This window comes from Lissotriton vulgaris, chromosome 10 (genome assembly GCF_964263255.1).
Source record: "Lissotriton vulgaris chromosome 10, aLisVul1.2, whole genome shotgun sequence".
Lineage (NCBI taxonomy): Eukaryota > Metazoa > Chordata > Amphibia > Caudata > Salamandridae > Lissotriton > Lissotriton vulgaris.
The window spans coordinates 200,919,239-200,944,659 of record NC_141698.1 but is presented as its reverse complement, the minus strand read 5'-3'; the positions used below and the strand labels follow the sequence as shown (position 1 = coordinate 200,944,659).

At 44.1% G+C, this 25,421-nt stretch overlaps 1 protein-coding gene across 1 annotated transcript in view; it reads left to right on the top strand.

The window, feature by feature from the left end:
* DLEC1 (DLEC1 cilia and flagella associated protein) overlaps positions 1-25,421 on the top strand; it is a 712,951-nt gene that overhangs the window by 469,235 nt on the left and 218,295 nt on the right. Inside the window, exon 25 of the mRNA XM_086940885.1 lies at positions 13,337-13,522. Within this exon, the coding sequence (XP_086797011.1) occupies positions 13,337-13,522 (186 nt within the window). The remainder of the gene's footprint in view (positions 1-13,336; positions 13,523-25,421) is intronic.

The following is a 25,421-nucleotide window of genomic DNA, read 5'->3' as shown; positions in this document are numbered from 1 at the left end:
CAAACACTCACACCCAGTCAAAAGATCTGGGTTTAATCCATCACCGTTCTTTAGCGCACTCTGCCACCCCAGTTCAGACATGGCTATATGCAAATCAGTCTGACCCTGTGCCTCATGGGAACAGTCCATCCCGAACTGCCAAGCCATGCCTTCCCTGGACCGGAAACAAGCTTCCAAGGACCGGTTTCTGGCATTTCAGCCGTCTTCAGCCCGGCTTGCTTGAATCCAGTGGCAAAGTGAGCAAGGGACTCACGTCTGAGCATACCCTGCCACACTTATGGCGGCCAAAAGCGGTACAAAAGGGGGTGGTGATGGACAGAGCATCTGAATCAATCAAACACTCACACCCAGGCAAAAGATCTGGGTTTAATCCATCACCGTTCTTTAGCCCACTCTGCCACCCCAGTTTAGACATGGCTATATGCAAATCAGTCTGACCCTGTGCCTCATGGGAACAGTCCAGCCCGAACTTCCAAGCCATGTCGTCCCTGGACCGGAAACAAGCTTCCGAGGACCGGTTTCTGGCATTCCAGCGGTCTTCAGCCCGGCTTGCTTGAATCCAGTGGCAAAGTGAGCAAGGGACTCACGTCTGAGCATACCCTGCGACACTTATGGCGGCCAAAAGTGGTACAGAAGGGGGTTGTAATGGATTGAGCATCTGAATAAATCAAACACTCACACCCAGTCAAAAGATCTGGGTTTAATCCATCACCGTTCTTTAGCCCACTCTGCCACCCCAGTTCAGACATGGCTATATGCAAATCAGTCTGACCCTGTGCCTCATGGGAACAGTCCAGCCCGAACTTCCAAGCCATGTCTTCCCTGGACCGGAAACAAGCTTCCGAGGACCGGTTTCTGGCATTCCAGCCGTCTTCAGCCCGGCTTGCTTGAATCCAGTGGCAAAGTGAGCAAGGGACTCACGTCTGAGCATACCCTGCCACACTTATGGCGGCCAAAAGCGGTACAAAAGGGGGTTGTGATGGACGGAGCATCTGAATCAATGAAACACTCACACCCAGTCAAAAGATCTGGGTTTAATCCATCACCGTTCTTTAGCCCACTCTGCCACCCCAGTTCAGACATGGCTATATGCAAATCAGTCTGACCCTGTGCCTCATGGGAACAGTCCAGCCCGAACTGCCAAGCCATGTCTTCCCTGGACCGGAAACAAGCTTCCGAGGACCGGTTTCTTGCATTCCAGCCGTCTTCAGCCCTGATTGCTTGAATCCAGTGGCAAAGTGAGCAAGGGACTCACGTCTGAGCATACCCTGCCACACTTATGGCGGCCAAAAGCGGTACAAAAGGGGGTGGTGATGGACGGAGCATCTGAATCAATCAAACACTCACACCCAGTCAAAAGATCTGGGTTTAATCCATCACCGTTCTTTAGCCCACTCTGCCACCCCAGTTCAGACATGGCTATATGCAAATCAGTCTGACCCTGTGCCTCATGGGAGCAGTCCAGCCCGAACTGCCAAGCAATGTCCTCCCTGGACCGGAAACAAGCTTCCGAGGACCGGTTTCTGGCATTCCAGCCGTCTTCAGCCCGGCTTGCATGAATCCAGTGGCAAAGTGAGCAAGGGACTCACGTCTGAGCATACCCTGCCACACTTATGGCGGCCAAAAGCGGTACAAAAGGGGGTGGTGATGGACGGAGCATCTGAATCAATGAAACACTCACACCCAGGCAAAAGATCTGGGTTTAATCCATCACCGTTCTTTAGCCCACTCTGCCACCCCAGTTCAGACATGGCTATATGCAAATCAGTCTGACCCTGTGCCTCATGGGAACAGTCCAGCCCGAACTGCCAAGCCATGTCTTCCCTGGACCGGAAACAAGCTTCCGAGGACCGGTCCAGGGAAGGCATGGCTTGGCAGTTCGGGATGGACTGTTCCCATGAGGCACAGGGTCAGACTGATTTGCATATAGCCATGTCTGAACTGGGGTGGCAGAGTGGGCTAAAGAACGGTGATGGATTAAACCCAGATCTTTTGACTGGTTGTGAGTGCTTGATTGGTTCAGATGCTCCGTCCATCACCACCCCCTTTTGTACCACTTTTGGCTGCCATAAGTGTGGCAGGGTATGCTCAGACGTGAGTCCCTTGCTCACTTTGCCACTGGATTCAAGCAAGCCGGGCTGAAGACAGCTGACATGCCAGAAACCGGTCCTTGGAAGCTTGTTTCCGGTCCAGGGAAGGCATGGCTTGGCAGTTCGGGATGGACTGTTCCCATGAGGCACAGGGTCAGACTGATTTGCATATAGCCATGTCTGAACTGGGGTGGCAGAGTGGGCTAAAGAACGGTGATGGATTAAACCCAGATCTTTTGACTGGGTGTGAGTGTTTGATTGGTTCAGATGCTCCGTCCATTACCACCCCCTTTTGTACCACATACAAAACACCTGACCTATCCCCATGCATACCAATCAACTGTAACCAACCTATAGTCTCAACAAAACATGGTAAAGGGACAGAAGCAACCATCTACTGTGGAAGGACACTCACTGTGGGTACCTACCAAGTGAAGAAAAACGTTGTGCTCTACTGGTTAAGTAACTCAAACAAGATGGGGCACCACCAATTGGCTTGATGTTGATTCCACTGGAGACAAACAGAGGGTCACCAGAAAAGTTGAAAAAGGACACAATGGCACACATATCCATGCAGTTTATGGATGGTCATACATGCAAAATGTCAACCCTTCTGTGGAAAGAGTCTTAAACAAATGAGCATACTGTATGCATTTTATATCTTCCTGGCAGTCACACTGTCGAGAACAGTGACATTTGTTAAGAAATTGTCTTTTGGGGATTGAGGTACAGGAAGACAACTCACCTGCAACCTTGGGTGGACCTGATGGGGAAGCATAACAAGACTGTGCATCACTCTGACTCATGGTCCGGACCCCAGTGGAAAGTGTCATGAGATCCATACCTCCTTCCCAGATAAATTCATATACTTTCAGTGGTCCCTCAAAATTAAGACCCTGTTGTATTGCTATTTAGCATCAGGGGCTTTAACTTTGAGTTGTTTAATGGCTGTACTATTCATTGAGGCATTCTTTACTCTAAAGGGATTTGTTCGTAAACTGTTCCTAACCACTGAGAACTTTTACAATGACGCCCGTCTTATTATTAACACCTCATTCAATTCAATTCAATTCAATTGATCTTTATTTCGGCTCTACATGTCCATAAAAGATTTTGCAAAATATACACATTTCAATGATAAAAATACACATTAAATTCCATTTTTAAAACAACTGAAAGATTATTGCTTAAAAAACAATACAGGTTTAAAAAACAAATATGCAGCATGGTAACATACCTATCTTTTGGGCATTAAGAGAAAATTACCATAAAAATACGTACAATCAGACCACTAAACAAATAAAACCAAATGAATTAGTGGTATGCGATTTTGTCCTTATAGCTTTAGGCCTTTTTTCCTGCGCACAAAATGGATAGAAAGCAAAAATCTGCTGACACTGAATACAATTGTTTGGGTTGTGTCAGATTTAAACATTCTTAATGCCATCTTACATGACCTTATTCCCAGCAGATTACATAAAGGTTTGATCCACTTTCATCTGGCCAATACGTAGGCTGGGCAGAAGAAAAGGATATGCTGGTCATCCTCCTTGAGGTTACCCTCGCACATAGTACATGTTTCGATGGTCGTGGGGTGATCAACAACATTGCCCCTTCTAGACCAGCGTGCCAGGGTTGAGTTGGTCAAAAGGTTACCATATCTTAGTTTCATAAAAAGGGTTTTAGCTAGCGGGGGCTCAACTTCATCTAGAAAGTTCTCAAAAGAAGGTTCATCCTTGAACCTTAGGAAGTTGTTTACTAAAGTCCCACCACTATTTCCATTAGTCATTTGGTTGTTGATAAAATCCCAGAAAGCCATTTTCACAATTTTTTTAGATTATATCGTAACCTTTCTGGATTCTCCCAAAGTTGAGATAATTTGGGATCTCCACGTAAAATTGGAGTCAAGAGTAACCCCCAAATAGGAAAAGTTTTGGACCGATTCCAGTCTTTGGCCATTTAGTGTTAGGTAGCCTTTTTCCGGTTTGATAGGGTTTAGGGCCATACATTTGTTTTTTTTGGCATTCATTTCCAAACCTTTCCTATTACAATAATCGCTGAATGAATGTAGTAGTGTCTGTAGGCCTTTCTTAGTTTGGGATATTAAGATGGTATCATCCGCAAATAATAACGCGGGTACCCTTTCCCCGTTTAGTTTTGGCGAGTCATTTTTGCAACCCTCCAAGTGAGCAGGAACATCGTTCACAAAAATAGAAAATAAATTGGGGGCCAGAACGCAGCCTTGGCGAACACCACGCTCAATGGGTATGTTCTGGGTTAATTCCCCATTGGGGCCCCATCTCACTTTAGCAAAGTTCTTGGCGTGCAACCCAATTATCTGAACCAACAGACAATTAGGTAGCCCTGCCGAATGGAGTGATCTCCATAAAAGATCTTGTGGGACTAGATCGAAAGCTGCTCTGAGATCTACGAAAGCAACATATAAATGTCCCTTTTTAATCTGAACATATTTCCAATAAAGGCAACAAAATCTAAAAACTTGGTCGATGGTGCTCACTTGGTTCCTAAACCCAGCTTGGAACTTCGTGAGGACCGAGTTATCTTCCAGCCACAAGTTTACACGGATTAAAATATGCCTAGAATACATTTTTTGAAGAATGTCCATTAGGCTAATTGGTCGGTAATTAGAGGGTTCCGACCGATCACCCTTTTTAAAAATGAAAACGATCTCAGCTCCCCTCCAGCTTTCTGGAAAATCTACACTACAAGACAGCATATTGCACAGATGATTTATATAGGGTGCCTATACCTTTAAATCGTGCTTGTAGAGGTCCCCAGGAATTTTATCTAAGCCGGGAGCTTTGCCATATTTCTTTTTTTTTCTTTTTTACTTTATTTATTGTTTTTTTCCCCCTTTCATCCCGTGGTGGTGGGAAGAGGTAGATCAACAAAACATACATCAAACATGAACATATAGAAAAAGATATTATATAAGCATCATAAAGAGATATCAATAAAAATTAATTAATTAATTTGCAACCCATTTTTCAAATGGTGCCCAGTTCTTAGAGGCGATTAGGCGTCTTCTCTTTCCTCTAAAAGGCTGTACTGAAGTCTCGAGTTTATACCAAGCCAGCATCCTGGCTTTCCAATGACAAAAAGTAGGAGGTTCAGGATTAATCCAAAGCGAAGTAACACACAGTCTGATCATTGACATAGAGATAAAAAGAAAAGCTTGTAAATGTCTTGTTTTTTCCGGAGCCGTAGAATATTCATAGCCGGTGATTACCATTTCAGCAGTTATTTTAATAGAAGTTTGAGTAATCTGCATGAGAAAAGTTTCAATTTGATTAAAAAAATAGATAACTCCGGACAACTGAAAAACATATGAACAGAATCTGCAGAAGGAAGTTTACATCTGGCACAGAATGACCCTTTACCCCCGCAAACCACCCCCCATTTAACAAGTTTTAGCGGTGTATAGTAAAGATTGAACATAGACATATAACTTTGAGCTCGGAGGGTGCCTGATACCAAAACCGATCTGGCTAATACAAGTGGATATTTTAGATCGATAATAGGAACTCCAAATTTTGTCGCCCATTTGTCATTCTGATAATTAAGGTCATCAGGAAGTTGGGATAAAAAGTTTTGATATAAATTACCAATTTTCAATTTCCTTCTGATAGATTCTACTATAACAAGTTTTTGGAACATTATTGGGTTTTGAGGAAGCTTATTATCTAGAAAACTTCTTAATTGAAGATATTTGAACAAATGATTAACGTGGAGATGAAATTTCTCCTTTAAAAACGAAAAGGAAGCTATTTGGCCTGAATCGGATAGATCACCTATCTCCCTTACACCAAGGGTTATCCAAATATTTGCTACCCCCTCTTGAAAGATCATTGGAAGTACTCTAGAGGCTGGTAATGGGGTATAATACATTATCTTAGAAATGTTAAAATGACGTCGGACTTTTTGCCATATTGAGAATAATGTCCATAGTACCTTGAATTTAGTTTTTTTTAAATAACTAGGTTCGAGTATACGTGTGAGTATCCCTTTTATAGAATCTCCCAAGGATATTGAATATATCAAAGGAGAAAGATGAGCTGGTAGTTCAGCAGCATCCCCTAAAAGAGGGACAGCAAAATGTTGAATCATGGCTGCCCAGTAATAAAATGTTAGGTTTGGGACTGTCCACCCCCCGCGTTCCTGTGGGAGGCATGTCCATTTAGCGGCCCGTCTTGGTTTACGGTATGACCACAAAAATCGTTGGCATATTCTTTCCGCTTTTTTCAAAATTGGAGGTGGTATTAATAATGGGATAGATCTAAAAAAATATAAAAATTTAGGGAGAACGATCATTTTGAGGATATTAGATCGGCCAAAGAGCGAGAGGTGTAGATGATCAAGAAGTTCCAATTTGTTATGAAGTGAGTCAATTGTAGAAGAATAGTTCAAATCTAGGATCTGATCTACATCAGGCGCTATTTGGATCCCAAGATATGTTGCAACAGTGGTGATAGGAGCTTGTGAAATGGGCATGGCCATGGATTGTAAAATTTGGGTTTTTGCGATGTTTAATTTATACCCCGAAATTATACCAAATTGAGCTGCCAGAGTCTCGAGTGCAGGAAAATATTGGGAGACATTGTCGGTTAATACTACAATATCATCAGCATATGCCAATGACTTATATTTAATTCTATGCACTGTAACAGGGGTAATGAGATGGGAATTTTCTATCAGGGATAAAAATGGGTCAATAAATAAAGCAAAAAGAAGGGGGGAGCAAGGGCAACCTTGCCTGGTACCCCTGCTGATGGAAAAATAATGTGATTCATTAGCAGAAATACGATTTTTGGCCATTGGAGATATGTATAAAGCTTGTAGAGCTTGGATGAATTCGGGTGCATAGCCCTTCCAGGACAAAACGGACCACAAATACCCCCAGGAGACCCTGTCAAATGCCTTCTCGGCATCCAACAGGATCACCCCGAGGGCGGAGTTTGTGGTCTTTGCCCAATCCAGAATTGCCACTACTCGCCTAATGTGATCCGTCGTATCCCGACCAGGAATAAACCCGTGTTGGCGAATAGAAACCAACGGGAGAATTGTTTGGTTTAAACGGAAGGCGAGTATCCTTGAGTAGATTTTGCTGTCTGTATTAATTAATGCGATCGGACGATATGAAGATGGGTTTAATTCATCCTTACCCTTTTTCCTAAAAAGTACAATAGTCGAATGTCGCCATGAGTCGGGAATTGACCCAGACTGGGCAAGACGAAAGACTTCTAACATTTGCTGCCTAAATAGATGTGAGAAGGTCTTATAAAATTCAAGATGAATAAGATCTGGTCCTGCAGCTTTGCCATTAGAGAGAGATTTCATGGCGATCAGAACTTCCTCCCAGCTGATAGGTTCGGTGAGGATTTGGTTCTGGTCGTCTGTGACTCTGAGAGTATCCAAGGATTTGAAAAATTGATCTAGCCCAGTTTGTTGCTGTAAAGTTATATTAGTTTCTTCCGTATATAAGGTTGTGTAGAAGTCAACAAAAACATCTAAAACACCGACACTTGTATCCTGAATAGTACCAGAACTATCTTTAACCTTAATTATCTGATTGGCTATGGCCTTTTGTCGTAGACGTTTTGCTAAAACCTTACCCGAATTTCCACCGAGTTCATACATAGTAGTTCGAAATTGAAAATATTTAGTAGCTACATCTTTATATAAAGGTTCTAATAAATTAGATTTGGCTATGGCAACTAATTTCATGCTAGCTGCTATGTCTTCTCCCCTACGAATATTAGAGCTTAGATCGAGTTCAGCTTGTTGAAGAGCTGAGAGTCTAGTTTTTACAGCTCGCTGCTCAGTCTTCCAGCGATAAGAAGCACATCTTTTGGTTTCGCCGCGTAACGCGGCCTTAAATGTGTCCCAGACGATACCGACCGAGGCAGTACCAGTGTTAATTGAAAAAAACTCTAAAATCCATGAGTTAAGTTGTTCTTGATATAGTTTATCAACTAAGAGTTTCCTATCAAATGTCCATGATCTGATCTGATTAATTGGACGATCCCAGGGAAAGCTAAAGAGGATAGGGTTATGATCAGATATAGTCCTTGGATTGATTTCAATCTTACCAGACCCAGCAATTGAAAGGGAAGTAAAGACATAATCGATGCAGACCATTTTGCTATGAGGTATCGAATAATAAGTAAAACCCGGTTGGTTTGGATGATGATAGTGCCATATATCCGACAAACCATGCTCAACCAGGAGAGTCCGTAGTGCCTTATAGACTTGAGGCTTCCGTCCTACATATATATTATGTTTTGTTATGTCGAGATGACTGGGAATATTTATATTGAAATCTCCACAAAAAAACTAAGGATGAGGCCACATAGCTAGCTCTAAATTTAGATCCCTTATAACCTGTGGGTCATCCAGATTAGAAGCGTAGATTGAGCAGATAGAGAAAAGACGGCCCTTGATCGATAATTCTGCTATTAACCATCTGCCAAAATTATCTTGTTTTGCTCTTTTAACAAGTCCTAACCCAGTCTTTAAAATGATAGCGACTCCCTGATTGTAGAGGTCTGTCGGGTACAAGCCACCAACTCATAACCCGAAAATCTAAGACATGCACGATTACCCCATGGTATATGGGTTTCCTGCAGGCAGATTATATCAACCTGCATTATCTTTAACAGCTCAAGGAAAACTCTGCGTTTCTTAGGATCATTTAGACCGCATATGTTCCAAGTTACAAACTTCAATCTAGAAACAGCCATAATGTTTGATACAACACCAAGAGCAGTAAATAAACATGAGACTTTTTATGACAAGAAAGAATACTATCAAGCTGTTTTTTACTGAAAAGTATGCAAATTGATATGACCTCACATGCATTTGAAAAATGACACAAATAATGAAAAAACAGGATGCTCAACTCTGAGCACCTCCACCACCACCACCACCACACCACCACCCCACAACCCACCCCGGTTGGACCACCCTCCCTGCGAGATCCACCCCCCCTACCGAGGGAACCCCCCCCCCCTCCCCCCCTCTCCCCCCATAGTGGGCATCAGGACCAGAGTCCTTGTGATGGTTGAGTTAGCGTTACACACACGCCGCTGAACCTATAGTGTTCCCCCATTTTCAGACTACCGATGACCCTAAACAACTTAGATAAGCAGAAAAAAACATATATATATTTGACGGGTCATCGAGTAAAAAGAGAAGTATGATGTAAAGTAAAACACAAAAGAAATAATTACTGTCATGTGTTACTCAATCAGAAAAGATTTGCCAAAACTAAGATTATATTGAGTCCAGGAACTCCTTAGCAACAATCTCCGACATGAAAAACCTTGTCTGGCCTTGAAAAAGAACTTTCAGTTTTGCTGGAAAAAGCAAATAAGCCTGGGCCCCCTTAGCCTGGAATAGGGGAATTTGTTGCCGGAGGTGCCAGCGACGAGTAACCGTCTCTGAACAGAAATCTGGACGCACAAAAAATTGACATCCCTTGGCGGATCGTTTCTTGTTAGGTCTAGCAAGGTCAAAAATACGTTCACGGGCAAGGAAGTTGTTAAAGCAGATCAAGATGGCGCGAGGATAGATGTTTTTTGCAGTGGTAGATTGTTTCCTACTGTTTAGCGGAAAGCGATGTGCTCTTTGGATCTCGAGGTTCCAATCCCACTGAGTGACCTCGGGAAAGGCTTCAGAGAAAAGCTCCACTATAAACCGCCGTGGATCATCACCTTCTTTATTTTCCTCTATCCCAAGGACGCGGAGATTATTTCTTCTTGCGCGGTTTTCAAGATCAGTAAGCTTCCAGAGAATGTCCTTGCGTTGTTCTTTGACCTCCGTAACTAGTTCTTTCTGAGTAGCAGCAGCATCTTCCAAAGCAGAAATCCTTTCTTCCGCTTCAGTAACCCTCGTGGTAGTCTCGGTACATGTTTTAATAACCCGTCTTAAAGAATTCTGCATTTTGCGACAGGCCCCCTGCGTTCGCATATTTTCTTGTTTGGTTGCCTCCCTATGCATAAGGATAGTTTGGTAGATTGTTACTAATGAGACCTCTCCGGGAACCTCTGGCGTGAGTAAAACAGTATCTTCGCCGGTTTTCTGCGAGATTGGATCAGATTGATCAGTAGAGAGGCCATTGAGGGAGTCCTGCAAATTAGAGATAGATGATGGCTTAGTGCCAGAGGCTTTGCGAACAGTATTGATATTCAAATCTTTCAGTGACTGATTAACACGCCAGTCTGCAGAGTCACTGTCATAGTCAGACCACTGCAGCTCTGGACAATCCTCCCCGGATGCAGAGTGATCGGAGACTGAATAAAAGTTCTTATTAGAGTCGCTAACCTCGGACCCCCAGGTATCATGAGACGACACTGTAGGTAAGTCCTGTGTAACTGTTATATGATTAGTTACAGATTGGACTCCATTATCCAGCATGCACTGGGGTGGTAGAGTTTGGCCTGCAGATGGATCTAGGATAGCAGCGGTGATAGAGACTGATTCTGTAGTCGGGGTGATACCATTAGCAAGAGGAGGCAACACAGACAGAGGGGGGGAGTCATTAGAGATATGCTGTGAGATGAAGGGCACAGAAACCACAGTACTCACCCCCCCCCCTTTGTAGCGAGTCCTGCAGCAGTCGAATTTTCCTCTTGCACGGCAGCTGCGGTAGATTCAGCGTCGGTGCTAGGATTTTTCCCCTTTCCTCCGTGTTTGTTGAACATTGCTGGCAGAGTTTTATCCTTAATGAGATTGCCCGCAGGAGTCAGCGAACTATGTTTGTCGGTAGTACGGGTCTTTTTGCTTCATTGCAGGAGTCGCTGTTACAACGTTCTTCGGGTCGGTCTCCTGTTGACCACGACCCGCGCTGCGAGATTTCATGGCAGCTGCCGCTTTGGTGAGAGCTTTCGGAGGCATTTTCAGCGTGTCAGTGAAGGTGTGGAGCGTTATCGGACAGCAGAACGAATAGCCGGTAACAAAGAGGGAGGATCTGCGCTGGCAGCGGAGAGCAGGTAGGTTGCTGCGGGAACGCTAGGAAACTGATATCGGGGGTCGTCGGGTCAGAAAAGAGTTGAAATGCCGCTATTAGCGAGCCAATAATCCGTCATGTACCCGTCGTATAGGTAAAAGTCTTTGAAGCAAAATTCTCCTCTTACGACAGGAACGAGAAACTCATAGAGGGTCCGCTAGGGCTCAGCGGTGTAGACGCCAACTCACTCGGCCGAGAGCGCGGCCGCCATCTTGCCCTGCGCTTTACCATTTTTCACTGCATTAATAGCTGCCTCAGTTTCCTCTATTGTAAAGTCCAGGTTAGCATTAGAGGGTATGGACCATGGAACCTCCTCACTAGTTGTATTGGTGGCGTCATCGTATTTTTTGTAAAGAGTAGTAAAATGATTAACCCACGTGAGTTCATCAAGGTAAACATCTTTAACAACTCTCTCTTCATGGTTCCCATTGGCAGCTAGCCTCCAGAAGCTTATATTGTCCTTAGCCTTAGCAGCTGCCAGCATATCCGCCCAATTTTTCTCCTCCCAAGCTTTCCTTGAAGCAACCTGCACCTGTTTGTATGCTTCTCTTGCCAACCTAACATGGTCCGGAGATTTGGTTTTGATCGCCAATAGAAGGCTTTCTTTGTGCTGTCTACATATCTTATCATACCATAGTTTACTATGGGGCAGATTTTGCAATTTCTGATGGTTCTTTTTTGGCAGCTCATTTCATATGAAGGCTACATACCTCGTTCATGACCCCTCATTCAGGGTACGAGATCACCATAAGTAGTCCTACAGTAGGTCAGGAAACAACACTAGATCTTCTCAGACAGGCCCAGTCAAATGATCCTTAATCACATCAAGCACAAACACACAACTAGTGTGACAACAAAAAGATCAAAGGAGAACAGTCATGCTTTCAATGAAAGAGAAAGCCTCACCCGCATTGTAGTGGCATGCTTCATCATAGGCTGGCTCATGCCACCCTGACAAGACAATATTGTCAGGCTGGCCTCAAACTGAATAAGCGACTCTATAGAATAAATGTTGCTAGATAAGCAAGGATCCAAATAATTGCTAAAACTCACTCTATGTATACCCAAAAGGATTCCTTTTATTCAAGGGTACACCGGGGAGGATTAAAATGAAAAGTAGTGTGCACAATGATAATTATGTATCAGTCCTTCCTTTCAAGTGCCAACATATTTTGGCCCCCAGTAAAAGTCACACAGGGTCTCAGTTCTTCCTCGGGGCTAAAGGGATGCCTATTCTCATTGTTAAGTGTGACTCTGTGAGTAACTCTTACCTTACCAGAGGTTGCAATGACGGCCGATGGAAGCACTTGTAGGCTCCTTCTAGGACTCAGTTCATGACGAATATGTGGCCACAGAAAGGGTCCCCTTCCGGCGAGACCAGTTCACCAGAGTAATCTGAAGTTTGGATGTTAAGACATTACAACCTCTGGTAAAGTAAGACTTACTGTTACCTCTACACAAAGAGATTGCTGCCTGTGTGGTGAGGATATCCACCTATTCGAGCACAGTTAGTAGCAACAACTTTACACTCATAAATCCTGTTGTAGGAAGTTGCAGCCCAGTACCAAGTGCAATAAAGTCAGGACCTCAGGATAAATTTCCATAGGTCAAACCTGGAATCACCAAAACACAAATCTTATGCCTCTTTTTTTCCCAAAACTCAGAATATGTGCTTTGTTTGTCACACCTGGGAAATTCTGAACCCTGCAGTGTTGGATTTTATCAAGTTCAAGTTATATTGCATCCCACACCAGAACACTAATAATCACGACTCAAGTGTTTTGTCAGACCTTTCACTATAGCTGCTTAGAAGTTGTACCTCTTTTGGAAATGCAAGACATGTTCAAGATTCCACAATGAAAATGTGTGCTTTCGATTGGAAAGCATATTCTCACCCATAACCTACTAATTTATTTCACAGTTTTCTATTGCAGCATAATGCTGTCCTTTAGGCTCCTCTGCGCTACAGATAAATACAAGTGTGTACATTAGTGGTACATTTAATTATGTGTAGTGTATGATAGATATTAAACCCAGGGTGCTCAGGCATGTGGAGCCTTTACTGTATCATCTACAGGAGTTACATCAGTGATTTGGTGACAAGTTGTTGTGGGAGCGTACGTTGCTGGATAAGATAGAAGGAGGATATAGTTTGCTCTCATGAATAAGTGATGACCCTAAGTATATCCTAGCTTTTATCTTTTTTTTGTTTCCACAGGACAGAAAAAATATCTTCAAGTCCTCAAGACCTTAGTTTGGATTTTGGTTCTGATGTTTTACTGCAGAGCTCTGTAAAACGGCAGCTGATTCTCACCAACCAGACAACGATAAAGGCTCCATTCGCGCTAGAGGTTGCATATTTTAGCGGCTCTCCAAGTGCCTCCAGTAAACAGATTACCAGGCAGTGAGTAGGAATGGATTATTTGTTGATTAAATGAAATTGCATGATTTCACACATACATACAACTGTCTATGTATCATAAAAGCTGATCTTCAAACATTCTTATGGTTGTACTTAGCCAAGAGGCCTAAGCATGGTTAGACTTGTATCTTCTTTTTTGCATAATAAGTATAGACCAGCAAGTTAATCCATGCTTGGAGCTCTTTGCTGAAAAAAAAATTGGCTGAAAGTCACTCTCGTAACATGGGGCCAATTTGTAACTATGATCACGCAAGTAAATAACTATTTTCCAGCTGGTTGCTTCTTTGCCAGAGGGGGTAGGGAATATGAGAAACTAGGTACCTGATAATTTTTTCTGTTTTGCTTATGTTCAATATTTGTATTTGATTCAGACTACATACAGAGGGCCCGATTCCGATCTCGTTCGGCAAGCAAATCGAACGACTCGTGTCCGCAATACTTTCAGTACGACTCGTGTCAGGGGAGTCCGACCAAACAATTACAATGCATTTGAATGCACCTCTCTAACATGAGGGTAAAGGCGTCCCTAGATTAACGAGATGCTCCAATGCAGTTAACGAAAAAACAGGGTGCGCACCTCTCTGGCAAGAGGGTGAAGGCTCCCCTACATTGGTTATGATACACTCCCAGTTGGTGGCATATGTTCGCAATCAGGTACACACTTAGCATCTTAAGAAGTCCATATTGGTCAGGTAATTCCCTCTCAGACACGAGGGTGCAATTGTTAAAAAACAACTTTTGTCATTGATTTAATTAAAAATACATGTCAAGCAACTAGGGGGAATATTGATGTACCATGTTCGACATTCAATGATGGGTCAGGGTACTACCTGCCTAATGCTGCTAATTGGGCATGGCTACTGTCCAGTTCATTCAATCCATTGTTGATGGAGTCAAAATACGCCATCCATTTGCATTCACGAATGTTCAAGATCATACTCATATTGCCTCCCCTTGGACCTAGAGTTATCTTTTCCAGGACAATCCATTTGAGACTGTCAGGGTTGTGGCTCAGCCTTTTGCAATGGTCCACCAGCGGGGCGCCTGGTACCTCGCAACCTATCCAACTATAGTGTTGCATAATCCTTGTTTTAACTTTTTGCTGCGTCTGACCTACATATAGCAGGTCGCATGGACAAGGGATCACATATATAACGTTCATGGTATTGCAGTTCTTGTATGATTTCAGAGCAACTTTGCGTAGGTTGTGTATAAATTCTTTGGTCTGTTTTGTTGTAGCGCAGGCCTTACAAGATCCACATCTGTGGTACCCTAAGATGGGGTCAAGGTTCCACATAGATTACACACTGGCCAGTTCAGGTGGGTCAAGAAAAAAAGAATGGACTACCTGGTCCCTGATGTTCTTCGCTCTTCAATATGAATGGAGGGGAATTGTGTTTTGTTCTAGGTCATCTGATATAAGGGTAAAGTGTTTGTTAATGACCTTTTTGATTGCGTTGCTCCGGGTAGAGAAGGTTGTCAGACAGATCATCCTAGCGCAGGTTGAATCACTTCGGTCTTTAGGTTGTAGTAAGCTTTCCCGTGGACTATACCATGCCCGCTTGCGTGCTCATTTGATCAACCTTGAGGGGTAGCCTCGTTCAAGCAGGTGATCCGTCAATTCCTGTGAGTCCATCATATAGTCTGTCTTCATTTAGCAGTCCCAGCGCAAGCGTAGGAACTGCCCAAATGGTAGGTTGTCCCTTAATCCCCTCGGATTGTGGCTATCATATTTTAGGAGGGAATTTCGATCAGCCGGTTTTCTGCATAGGGTTGTATGTAGCACGTCGTTTTCGGTGTAGATGGTAATATCCAAGAAGTCGATGCTTTTGTCGTTGGATTGCAACATAAACTGAATATCAGAACTTCACTCATACAGCCAGGTGTGGAAGGATGTCAAATTAGATGTAGTTCCCGTGCGGATCAAAATGACATCATCTATATATCGGACGCATAAATCCATATTACTGCTGAATGGGTTCAGATTGCTAAATATGAATCTCCTTTCAAAATTTTCCATGAATATAATCGCCAGGTCCGGGGCAAAAGATGCACCCATGGCTACGCCTTTCGTTTGCAAGAAAAACTCATTCTGGAAAACAAAAAAGTTTTTCATCATAGCAATTCTGAGTAGATCAATAATGAAATCCGTTGGGACCGGTACAGGTGCTGTTCTTTGGTTAAGTGCCATCTCTGCTACCTCCAATGCATTCAGTTGTGGTATACTAGTGTACAAGGACACAATGTCACACATGACTAATAGCTGTTTAGTGGGGTCGAAAGGGCGCTCATCCACCATGTTGATTGTCTGCATAGTATCTCGTAAATTTGCCTTGGTGTTTTTCGGCAATGGGTTTAAGGAAGTGGTCGATATATTTGCACAGGGGTTCTAACATTGAACCGCATCCGGATATGATTGGCCGCCCTGGTGGATTAGTCGTGCTCTTGTGTATCTTGGGTAAAGTGTAAATCGGGGGGAGTCTAGGATGACTCTGGTTGAGGAAACAAAATTCATGTTCCGAGATGAACCCTTGGTCTAGGCCTCTTTGAGTGACATGGAGTATTTCTAGTGCCAGGGCCTTTGAGGGGGTCTACTGGTAGCTTCCTGTAACTGACCCCATCTGTCAGTTGTCTGTAGATATCGTCTTTGTACTTGCCCCCATCCTGCACTGCGATGGCACCACCCTTATCCGCCGGTTTAATCACCAAATCCTTATTGTTTTTGAGGGCACTCAGAGCAGTCTTTTCTGCATTACTGATATTGAATTTGGTGTACTTTTGCTCATTCAGGATCTTATCCACATCACGTGAGACCACATTTTCATAGGCTAATATCTTGCTAGTCATGGCATATGTTGGTGGAAAGAACGTAGAGGTTACTCTCAAACCTGTTTTGGAGATTCTCTGCTGAGTAGTAGAGTTCCTGAAATAGTAGCGTAGCCGGATTTTCTTGAAGAAACGGTATAGTCTTTAAAGCAAATTTGTTGGGAGGTGCGGTGGGGACGTATGAGAGGCCCCTGCTGAGGATTTTGATTTCTTCATCCCTCAAGGTGTATTTCGAAATATTCACCACTGGATTGGTCACCAACGGTACACCTTCCGTCTGGTCGATATTTCTCCGTGACTTTCTGGTCGGAAAGAAACTTGTTTCTGGCCATGGCACCGTCCCCCATCCCAGTTCATGTTGTTCGGCTGCTTTCCTCGTGGGGGTCCTCTTGGCAAGTTGTTGCTGCGCCCCCGTCGGGGTCTCCATTGACGCTGACCTAAAAAAGGCTGTTGTTGTGTGTATCCAAATTCCTGGTAATTGTAAGCCGAGCTGGGGCCTGCTTGCTCAGTATCGCTCCCAGAGCTATAGGAGGATTCTGAGAAGGTGGTGAAGTTACGTCGTCCTCTATATCCTCCTCTGCTCTTTTTGTGAAACAGCCCTGATTGTCCTGTCTATAGTAATCTACGTGTAGATAGGGTGTTGTGGGGGTGAAGGGGTTGAAGGAAGGGCACGGAGACCAGACCTTGGTATATAGGGTTTTATTTTTATGAAGGTTTTCTTTTTCCGTTGCAAGAGTCTTTCTCTGGCCAATATTGCTGGGTTGACTCCTCCTGCACTCACTCGGTTGTGGTCTCCTATTCTCGGTCTTTGGGTCCTCTGCTATCCGCTCCTTCTCGGTTGCACCACCGTAGGACATGGGTGGGGAAGAAATGAGGACCAGTCAGGTAATGTCCTTTTATGCAGTTCCCAGGGGATAAACCGGGTGTGTTGGGTCACCGTGAACTGTGTATATCTACAAGTATTTACACGAGTATTTACAATGCCTGATGTACGTGCTCTCTTTCCTACAGAAGGGCGCCTCCCCTCCTCCCCAGCCAGCCTGATACGCGCTGCCGTACCTGGTTGAGCCACACTCCCCTGTGAGTGTGGCTGGGCGAATCACGGTGACGGTGGCCTCCTGGCGCTGGTACCTCCTCTTGTCGTCCCTCGTCTCGTCCTTCTCTCGTTTCCTCTTCCCGATATGATTCTTCTCTCGTCTCCTCTGGAACTTGGCTCCACTCCAAACACGGTCTCCCGGTGTCGTCACACGCCGGTCTTCTTACTTCCTCCATTTTGACCAATCCCGCGGTGTATATGTCATTTTGGGGCGTGGCTTCGTCCTCAATATACGCCCAGTTAAAGAAACCCTCCTGTTCTTCGTCTGCGTTTTCTTTCCACAGAGACTGGGAGTCCGAACTCCAATCATTCTGATGTGAATGGAAAGAGGGAGGGGCAGTAATATCAGTGACCCACCAGTCCACGTTTGGGGCCACCCCTTCTGTCTGCATGTCCTCCCCGCTACATAGGGGTAGACGGCCCTTTTTATCAAAAAGGCGTACGTCACGTGCCAACTTTTCAAATTTTTTCATTTGTGTGGTTACTTCAAAATCCTTCAATGTGGCTTCTAAGCTGGTAAGTGCATCTTTAGCTTTAGTAAGCGTACTGTTGCCGGCAATTTCCGCTTTGAGGGCTGCAATCTCTCTGGTTAGGACCTGGACTTGTTCTGCTGCGGTTTCTACTCCCAGCACCATCCAGTGCCGGGAGCAGTTATTCGCAACAAAACTAAACCCTTCCTTAAACTTGGGGACGTCCACAAAGGTAGCTGGTTCTATCTTAATCTGTAAGCCCACAGGTATAATATTCTCCAGTAGATATTTTGTTAACAAATGGCCATGCATGCGAGTGCGTGTGAGTTTCTTTTCTAAGCGCTCCAGGCGAGAGAGCTTGCCGTTGAGAGTGAAGTCGATATTGGGGGTATTTGCTGAAAGAAAATTATTGGAAGGGTCTTGCAGGAGTTGGTTAATGTAATCCTCCGTGTAAGAAAGAAGTTCGGTCTCCACCATGATTGGGGCTAGACTGAATGAAGCTAGAAATACCTTGCAGGTTTGCACCTGCTTAGAGTACGTTACAGTAGAAGGGTAACCCCATTAAAGTCTCTGGGACCTGGGTGCAATACGATACAGTAAAAGAGGGGTCCCAATATATATCAATAAATTACGAAGAAGTAAACATACATAAGCATATAAAAACACAAATACAAAAAGGTTTAAGCTTAGTTCAACACACTGTTGTTAAATCACAATGTGTGTAGAGATACAATATATCATATAGCTACTACATTTGGTCATCCTGTTGACCCAAGTGAGCGCACAGGGGGGGCCATTTTATTTTATTCCTAGACCAATTCCTCCACGCTAATTTTTATAGTAATTCCTCCGTGTTTTTGTTTTAATTTCCCTAGTAATCACTGACCCAAGAGGCCGCAGGCCTTTGTGCCCTGAATCCTACGCTAAGGATCATGACTCAGCCTAGGTCCTAGCGAGTGTATATTTACTACTGCCATTTATTTCAAACATCAATTGCTTTGCACCTGATTTAGTTTTTCCTGGAGCTTATACATGCCCCCTGTTGTTTCGATATTTTGCAGAAACTTTCCTTTGATTCTCCCCGGTTTGGAGCCGGACGGCCAAACCTTTGATTACTTTTTCACAGTAAATACAACCTGGCACTCGTTGTAATTTAAATTCATTTTGCTGTCTTTAGACTTAGTCACTCACTGTTTTCCATTCTTTTAGGTTATCCGGTCCCCCCTCACCCACACCACCACCGTCCTGATGAAGACCCCGTTTTAAGGTTTCATGGATACCTAATGATATTTTTGGGGTCGAAACGTCAACAGCCTATCCCCCTACCACCTTGCGCCACCCAAACTGAGGATAATTGTATTAGGCGCATGCATCATGGTTTCGCGAAAATGTGTTTAACATTAGCTGTTCTACCCTTGTTATGCCAGCTCTGTGTTGAAGCTAGCGCTGAATAATCTACATATTCTAGCTAATGAGCAGTATTGTGTATTTATTTGAACCTTGCACGAACCTTTCTCTCACATTCACCTGTCCTATTCTCTTACTTCCTGGGGCACCAATGTTAATTCAACAAGAAATGTAGTAGCTATATGATATATTGTATCTCTACACACATTGCGATTAAACAACAGTCCCCCAGATTCATCAAAGTCCTGTTTTGCGAGTCCTTAATAGCGATTTTTAGGGAATCGCTATTAAAGACTCGCAAAACGGGATGCATGTAGAAATCGCAATATTTTTTGCGATTTCTACAGCTTCCTTATTTGCGATTCGCTAATTGCTAATCGCAAATAAGGAATGGCTGTCCCATTGATTCCTATGGGCCTAAAGGCCCATAGGAATGAATGGGAAGTCATTCCTTATTTACGATTAGCAAATAGCGATTCGCAAATAAGGAAGCGATTTCAAGGGTGCCAGGGTGTCCAAAGCACCCCTGAAATGGTAATTACACTGGTGTTGTGCACACACATGTCCAAAGGACATGTGTGTGTGTAACATACATCTTAGAAAAATGCACTAAAGTGCATTTTTCTAAGTTTTCGCTATTTACCACGTAGTTAGACTTCGCGGTAAATAGTGGCCCCAGATTGCGAATTCGCAATTTTAAAATTGTTCATGAATTGCATTTAAGGAATCTCAAATAGAGATTCCTTAAATGTAATTATTCACAATTTAGCGATTTTTAGAATTGCGATTTTTGCATTTGGGATGATGAATCCCAAATGCAAAAATAGCGCTCGCAAAGGGCCAGATTCTCAGAATCTGGCCCTTTGCCAGCCGATTTCGGCTTCATGAATCTGGCTGTTAGTGTTGAACTAAGCCTAAACCTTTTTGTATTTGTGTTTTTATATGCTTATGTATGATTACTGCCACACTGCATGGCCTGAAAGGGGGGACCCATGGGTACCCCAACGGACATAATTTTGAGGGCCCCTGCTGCTATGGGCCCCCAAAGACCAATTCCGGCAGCCTTTCGATCCGGGCAATACGAATCATAAAGACTGTCCAAATTGTTCATCGTACTCGCGCAGTCGTGCCAGAGTCCTGCCCGTCTGCGCCCGTCCGCGCTGAAGACGCGCTGCAGGATGGGCTGGACGCTCTCTCCTCCTCCCCCACCATTCAAAACTTAGGCTTTCTCACCACCTTGCTTTCTTTATGACCGCCCGCCACCACTGCCTTGCCATCACACTTTACCTCCAGAGGGTATTTCTCTCATCAAATGTGGCTGTAAGTCTTCCCCACGCGCCCGCCCTAAACCTTCTAGAAAACGTCAGGTTAAGGCTAAATCTTCTGAACATCTAGAGAATTTAACTGGCTTCCTCATCAGTGCAAGATCTCTGATCAAAAACAAAATCGCTTTCAATGACTTTGTGGTACAAAGGAAACCTTCCTGTGTCTTTATTACAGAGACCTGGGGATCTATCTCGGCCGGCCCGACCTAGTGGAGGCTATTGCTGAAGGCTATGCCCTGACCAGAATGGACCGTATTGACCGTAGGGGTGGAGGTCTGGGAATACTGTAAAAAAAACAGTTTACCTGCGGTATCGACCCCCTCTCATCCCCCAAGGAGAAATATGAGGCACTGCATTTTACAATTCAATTAGCTCCCTCTGTTTCCTTCACTGGTATCCGCTGCTATAGGCCCCCTGGCCCAAGGACCGATTTTTGCCATAACCTACTTACCTTGCTAGAACCTTTCATTAGCAAGCCCAAGCTCACCCTTCTAGGTGACTTTAATTTCCATCTGGAACTATCAGAAGATAACAACACCAAAGCTCTAACAGAGGCTCTAACCTCTTGTGGACTCAACCAATTAGTCGATGGTCCTACTCACGCTGCTGGACATACTCTAGACGGCATTTTCTCAGTCTACCAGACTGGGGATCGATACTCCGATCCCCCTGTCCTGGTCTGACCATTCGGCTATCCCCTTCCATTTTACCTGTATCCGTTCCGGTTCTGATCTAACCAATAAAAAAGGATGGGAGACTAGGAGAACTATAATAACGTAACCAATATCACGCTCGCTCCCTTCCTGACTGATATTCATCCCCTCGATCGGACTGATGCTAACGAGGCCGCTGTGGCTCTGTCCGCCGCGCTTACTTATGCCCTGGATTCCCTAGCACCCCTTAAAAAACACTACTCAGCCAGGAAGAGCCCCTCGTAACCCTGGTTCTCGGAACAACTTAGTTCTCTGCGGCAGAAATGCAGACAGAAATAAAGAGCCTGGTATGCCCACCAGGACCCTTTGAGGAAAAACCTACATAAGTCCGCCCTGAGAGAATATAAAAAAGCTATTGACGAAGAAAAAAAGAACTATTTAAACAAAATGACTACCTCTTTGAAATCTTCTAGGGAACTCTTTAAAATTATTGATACCTTGGCCACTCCCAAAACAACCAAATCAGTGAATGATTCGCAAGAACTCTGCGACGATATCGCAGGATTCTTCCACTCCAAAATCGCGGACATTTATAGCTCTCTCCAATCCTCTAATACTTCACTAGATGCCAACAGTACACTTCCGCCCTCCCCCTCTTTCCCCTTACATACGGAGACCACTAATTCAGATTCCCTGCCAAACTTCTCCTGTTTTCCTCATATATCACTTGAGGAACTAAACCACCTTCTCGATGCCACCAAATCTTGCTCTCCTCTTGATCCCTGCCCCCTAAAAATCTTGAAGGCCTGTAAAGAGTCTGTCCTTCCTCCCCTCCTGCAAGTTATGAATATGGCCATTGACGAGGGATCGTTCCCAATTCCTTGGAAAGTGGCAGTGGTAAAGCCCCTTCTAAAGAAACCCTCGCTCAATCCGAAAGTCCTAAAAAACTTCCGACCAATATCTCTGCTCCCAGGCCCTGCAAAGATGCTTCAGGCCCACCTCAACTCTCATTTGACCTCATATCTTGAAAAAATGGGTCTTCTTGACATCTCCCAGCATGGGTTCCATGCTGCTCACAGCACCGAGTCCGCCCTCACGGTCGTGGCTAATAACATCCGCACTGAGGTGGACAGAGGTCGGACAACTATGCTGGTGCTCCTCGATCTCACTTCAGCTTTTGATACCCTATCCCCTCCTATCCTGGTTGACCAGTTGAAGGGGATAGGGGTGAGGGGAAGTGCCTTAAATCTTCTGTCTTCTTTTCTCTCGCAGAGACAGCAAAGGGTCCAGCTTGGTGGCTTTCTGTCCTCCTTCCAAGATGTGCAAGTGGGGTTCCTCAGGGCTCGGCCCTGAGTCCCCTGCTATTCAACATCTATGTAACCCCACTTGCCGAGGTAATAAGATCTTTTGGGTACCAAATATTGTCTTAAGCAGACGATACCCAAATTATCATTTCCTCTACCTCACCAACCACTGAGGCCGCTCTCAAATTTCGAACCTGTATGGAAGCGGTCTCTAAGTGGATGGTGCGTAATTACCTGAAGCTCAATGGTGAGAAGACGGAGGTCCTAGTCTTTGGAGGAAATCCCGACATCTGGTCCAAGGACTGGTGGCCTCCCTCCCTAAGAGACTGTCCCCAACCCACCAATTCGGCCAGGAATCTTGGTGTTCTCTTTGACTCGGCCCTCTCCTTTGAACTCCAGGTAAACAGAACTGTATCCACCTGCTGCAATACGATCCGCATGCTTAAAAAGATTGCCCCCTATTTGTCACCTGACACCCGCAAGCAGTCAACCGTTGCCCTGGTATCTTCCAGGCTTGACTATTGCAACACACTATATGGAGGCATAAACAAGAAAGCCCTCCATCGTCTTCAAATGGTCCAAAACTCTGCTGCTAGGATGGTCCTTAACCTCCCAAAGCTATCATCTGCTACTCAGGCCAGAAGGGCTTTCACTGGCTGCCCATACATGCCAGGATTTCCTTTAAAATTTTATGTCTGGCGCACAGAGCCGTGTTCGGCTCTTGCTCCCATGGCATAAAGGCTCTGGTCAGCCCCTACTCCCCCAGGAGAACCCTCCGATCATCTTCAAGAAATCTGCTGGCAGTTCCCAGATTAAAAAAAGCGAAATGGGGAGGAAGAGCCTTTTCCACTCTGGCCCCTAAATTGTGGAACAACCTCCCCCCGAGCTTTCTAACCAATCTTCCCTGATCATGTTTCGGAAGCTCTTGAAGACTTGGCTCTTCTCCCAGGCCTATCACTGAATCTTAAACTCGCTGTCTGTTTTCTGTAACTGTAACTGTTTATATATACTTTATGTTTTTAGTCTGCGCCTTGATGCCCTTTGGGCTAAGTTCGCACTTTACAAATAATCCTTCATTCATTCATTCATTCATTCACTTACTCGCTTGGAAAACCTGCTCCATAGAGCTGTACGATTCGGCTCCGGAGGGCTCTATCTCTACTTATGCCTTCCAGAATCAATTCGGTCAGTGCTAAGGGTTTCCAAGCATCATACTTGGTCGTTCGGAATTGGGAAGGAGTCGGTCGGAAACAAGGGCTCCGGATCGGTTTAAGTAAAACCAAATCCGATTTGGAGCCCTTCTAAACAAGATCAGAATTGGACCCAGAGTCTATATACTTGACCTGATGATGTTCCAACACAATTGGGCTGAAACGTCATTGTCGACATGTTAATATAATAGGTATATAGGGCCTGATTTTGCTTTTGATGGATGGGATATTACATCACAAGCGTGAATGTTATCCAGTCTGCTGTATTACACATGCATTATATCCTGAGCACTTTTAATGTGGTGGTTGGCATATCAATCACATTTGTGACCGAGTATGCCATCTGCAAAACTCTAAACCAGGCCCAGGATTTACAACTTAATGTGTTAGACTACTTAATGTGTTAGACTACTTAATGTGTTAGACTACCTAGATTGGGCTGATTCTTGTGATTAATGGTCTACTCATTTTTTCTGTTTCCAATACCTTTCTGTTATCCCTATGACCACAGTGCATGCTTTGCTTGCACAGATAATCAAGTATTAATTATAAATTACAACAGGTAGGTATCACTTTTACAGCTTTCTTGATTCATTCTCCTCAAACTAATACAGTTCCTGATTGCTCAGTGTGAGGACAATGTGTATCCTTGTGGTTTTGGAATGTTGTAGAAGTAATTCTTACCACAACAATGTTTCTTGCATGGCTAATTTACCCTGGTTCTGCTTTGGTCTTTTGCATGTACTATTTTGGGTTATAATGTTTGCATTGTAGCACTCTATGGGGCCTCTGTAATCTGGTGATAGAGGGGGGAGATGTCACAGAGAGGTTGAGGACTGACTGGGTCGAATTGGAGCAGGGAGGAAAAGTCAAATGTTAGATTAAACACAAAAGACAAACTAGTACGGCCAAGAGTGAAAAACACAGTGTTAAGGTGTGACCGTCGAAGTAATTCCTTGCCTTTATTTGTTAAAAACTCTCATCTTATTTCATTCCTATTCCTAAATTCCAGGTCAACTTATCATACCACCCTACAGCATTAGCTGTTATTTTCATGTCTGCACTATTCCCTCCAAAGACTCTCCCCATTGTATCTGTCTACAGGTTGGCTTAGTAACTAGAACACTTGTTGAACCAGGACAAGGTAGATAAGGCCTTTGATTTTTTCCGACATACAAAACTTGAGCATCTTAAATTGGGTAATAATAACTTCTGTTATCTGCAGCATTAAATAAGTTATATTTTTTATCATTAATGTTACTTTTCAATTTTGTAGTATATGGTACCCCAGAGTCAACTAAAATCTTTACACCGTGTACTTTAAACTTTATTTGCCCAACCGATGCTCAACTACCATCAACACTAAGTTCTTCCTTCGAGTCGCCTGTTCCTCTTTTCCTAAGTCAATGGCCGTTTTGACAACCTTTCCAAAATTCAGATAACATCTACATTAACGGCATTGCACAGCACACGATTTCTCATGACTTTATGTTCCATGCACTCCTGAGCATTTGTTGACTGCTGAGCACCCTCACACCAAAAAGTTAACCTAGTACTGAAATTGTTCCTAAAATACCGCTAGATTTAGA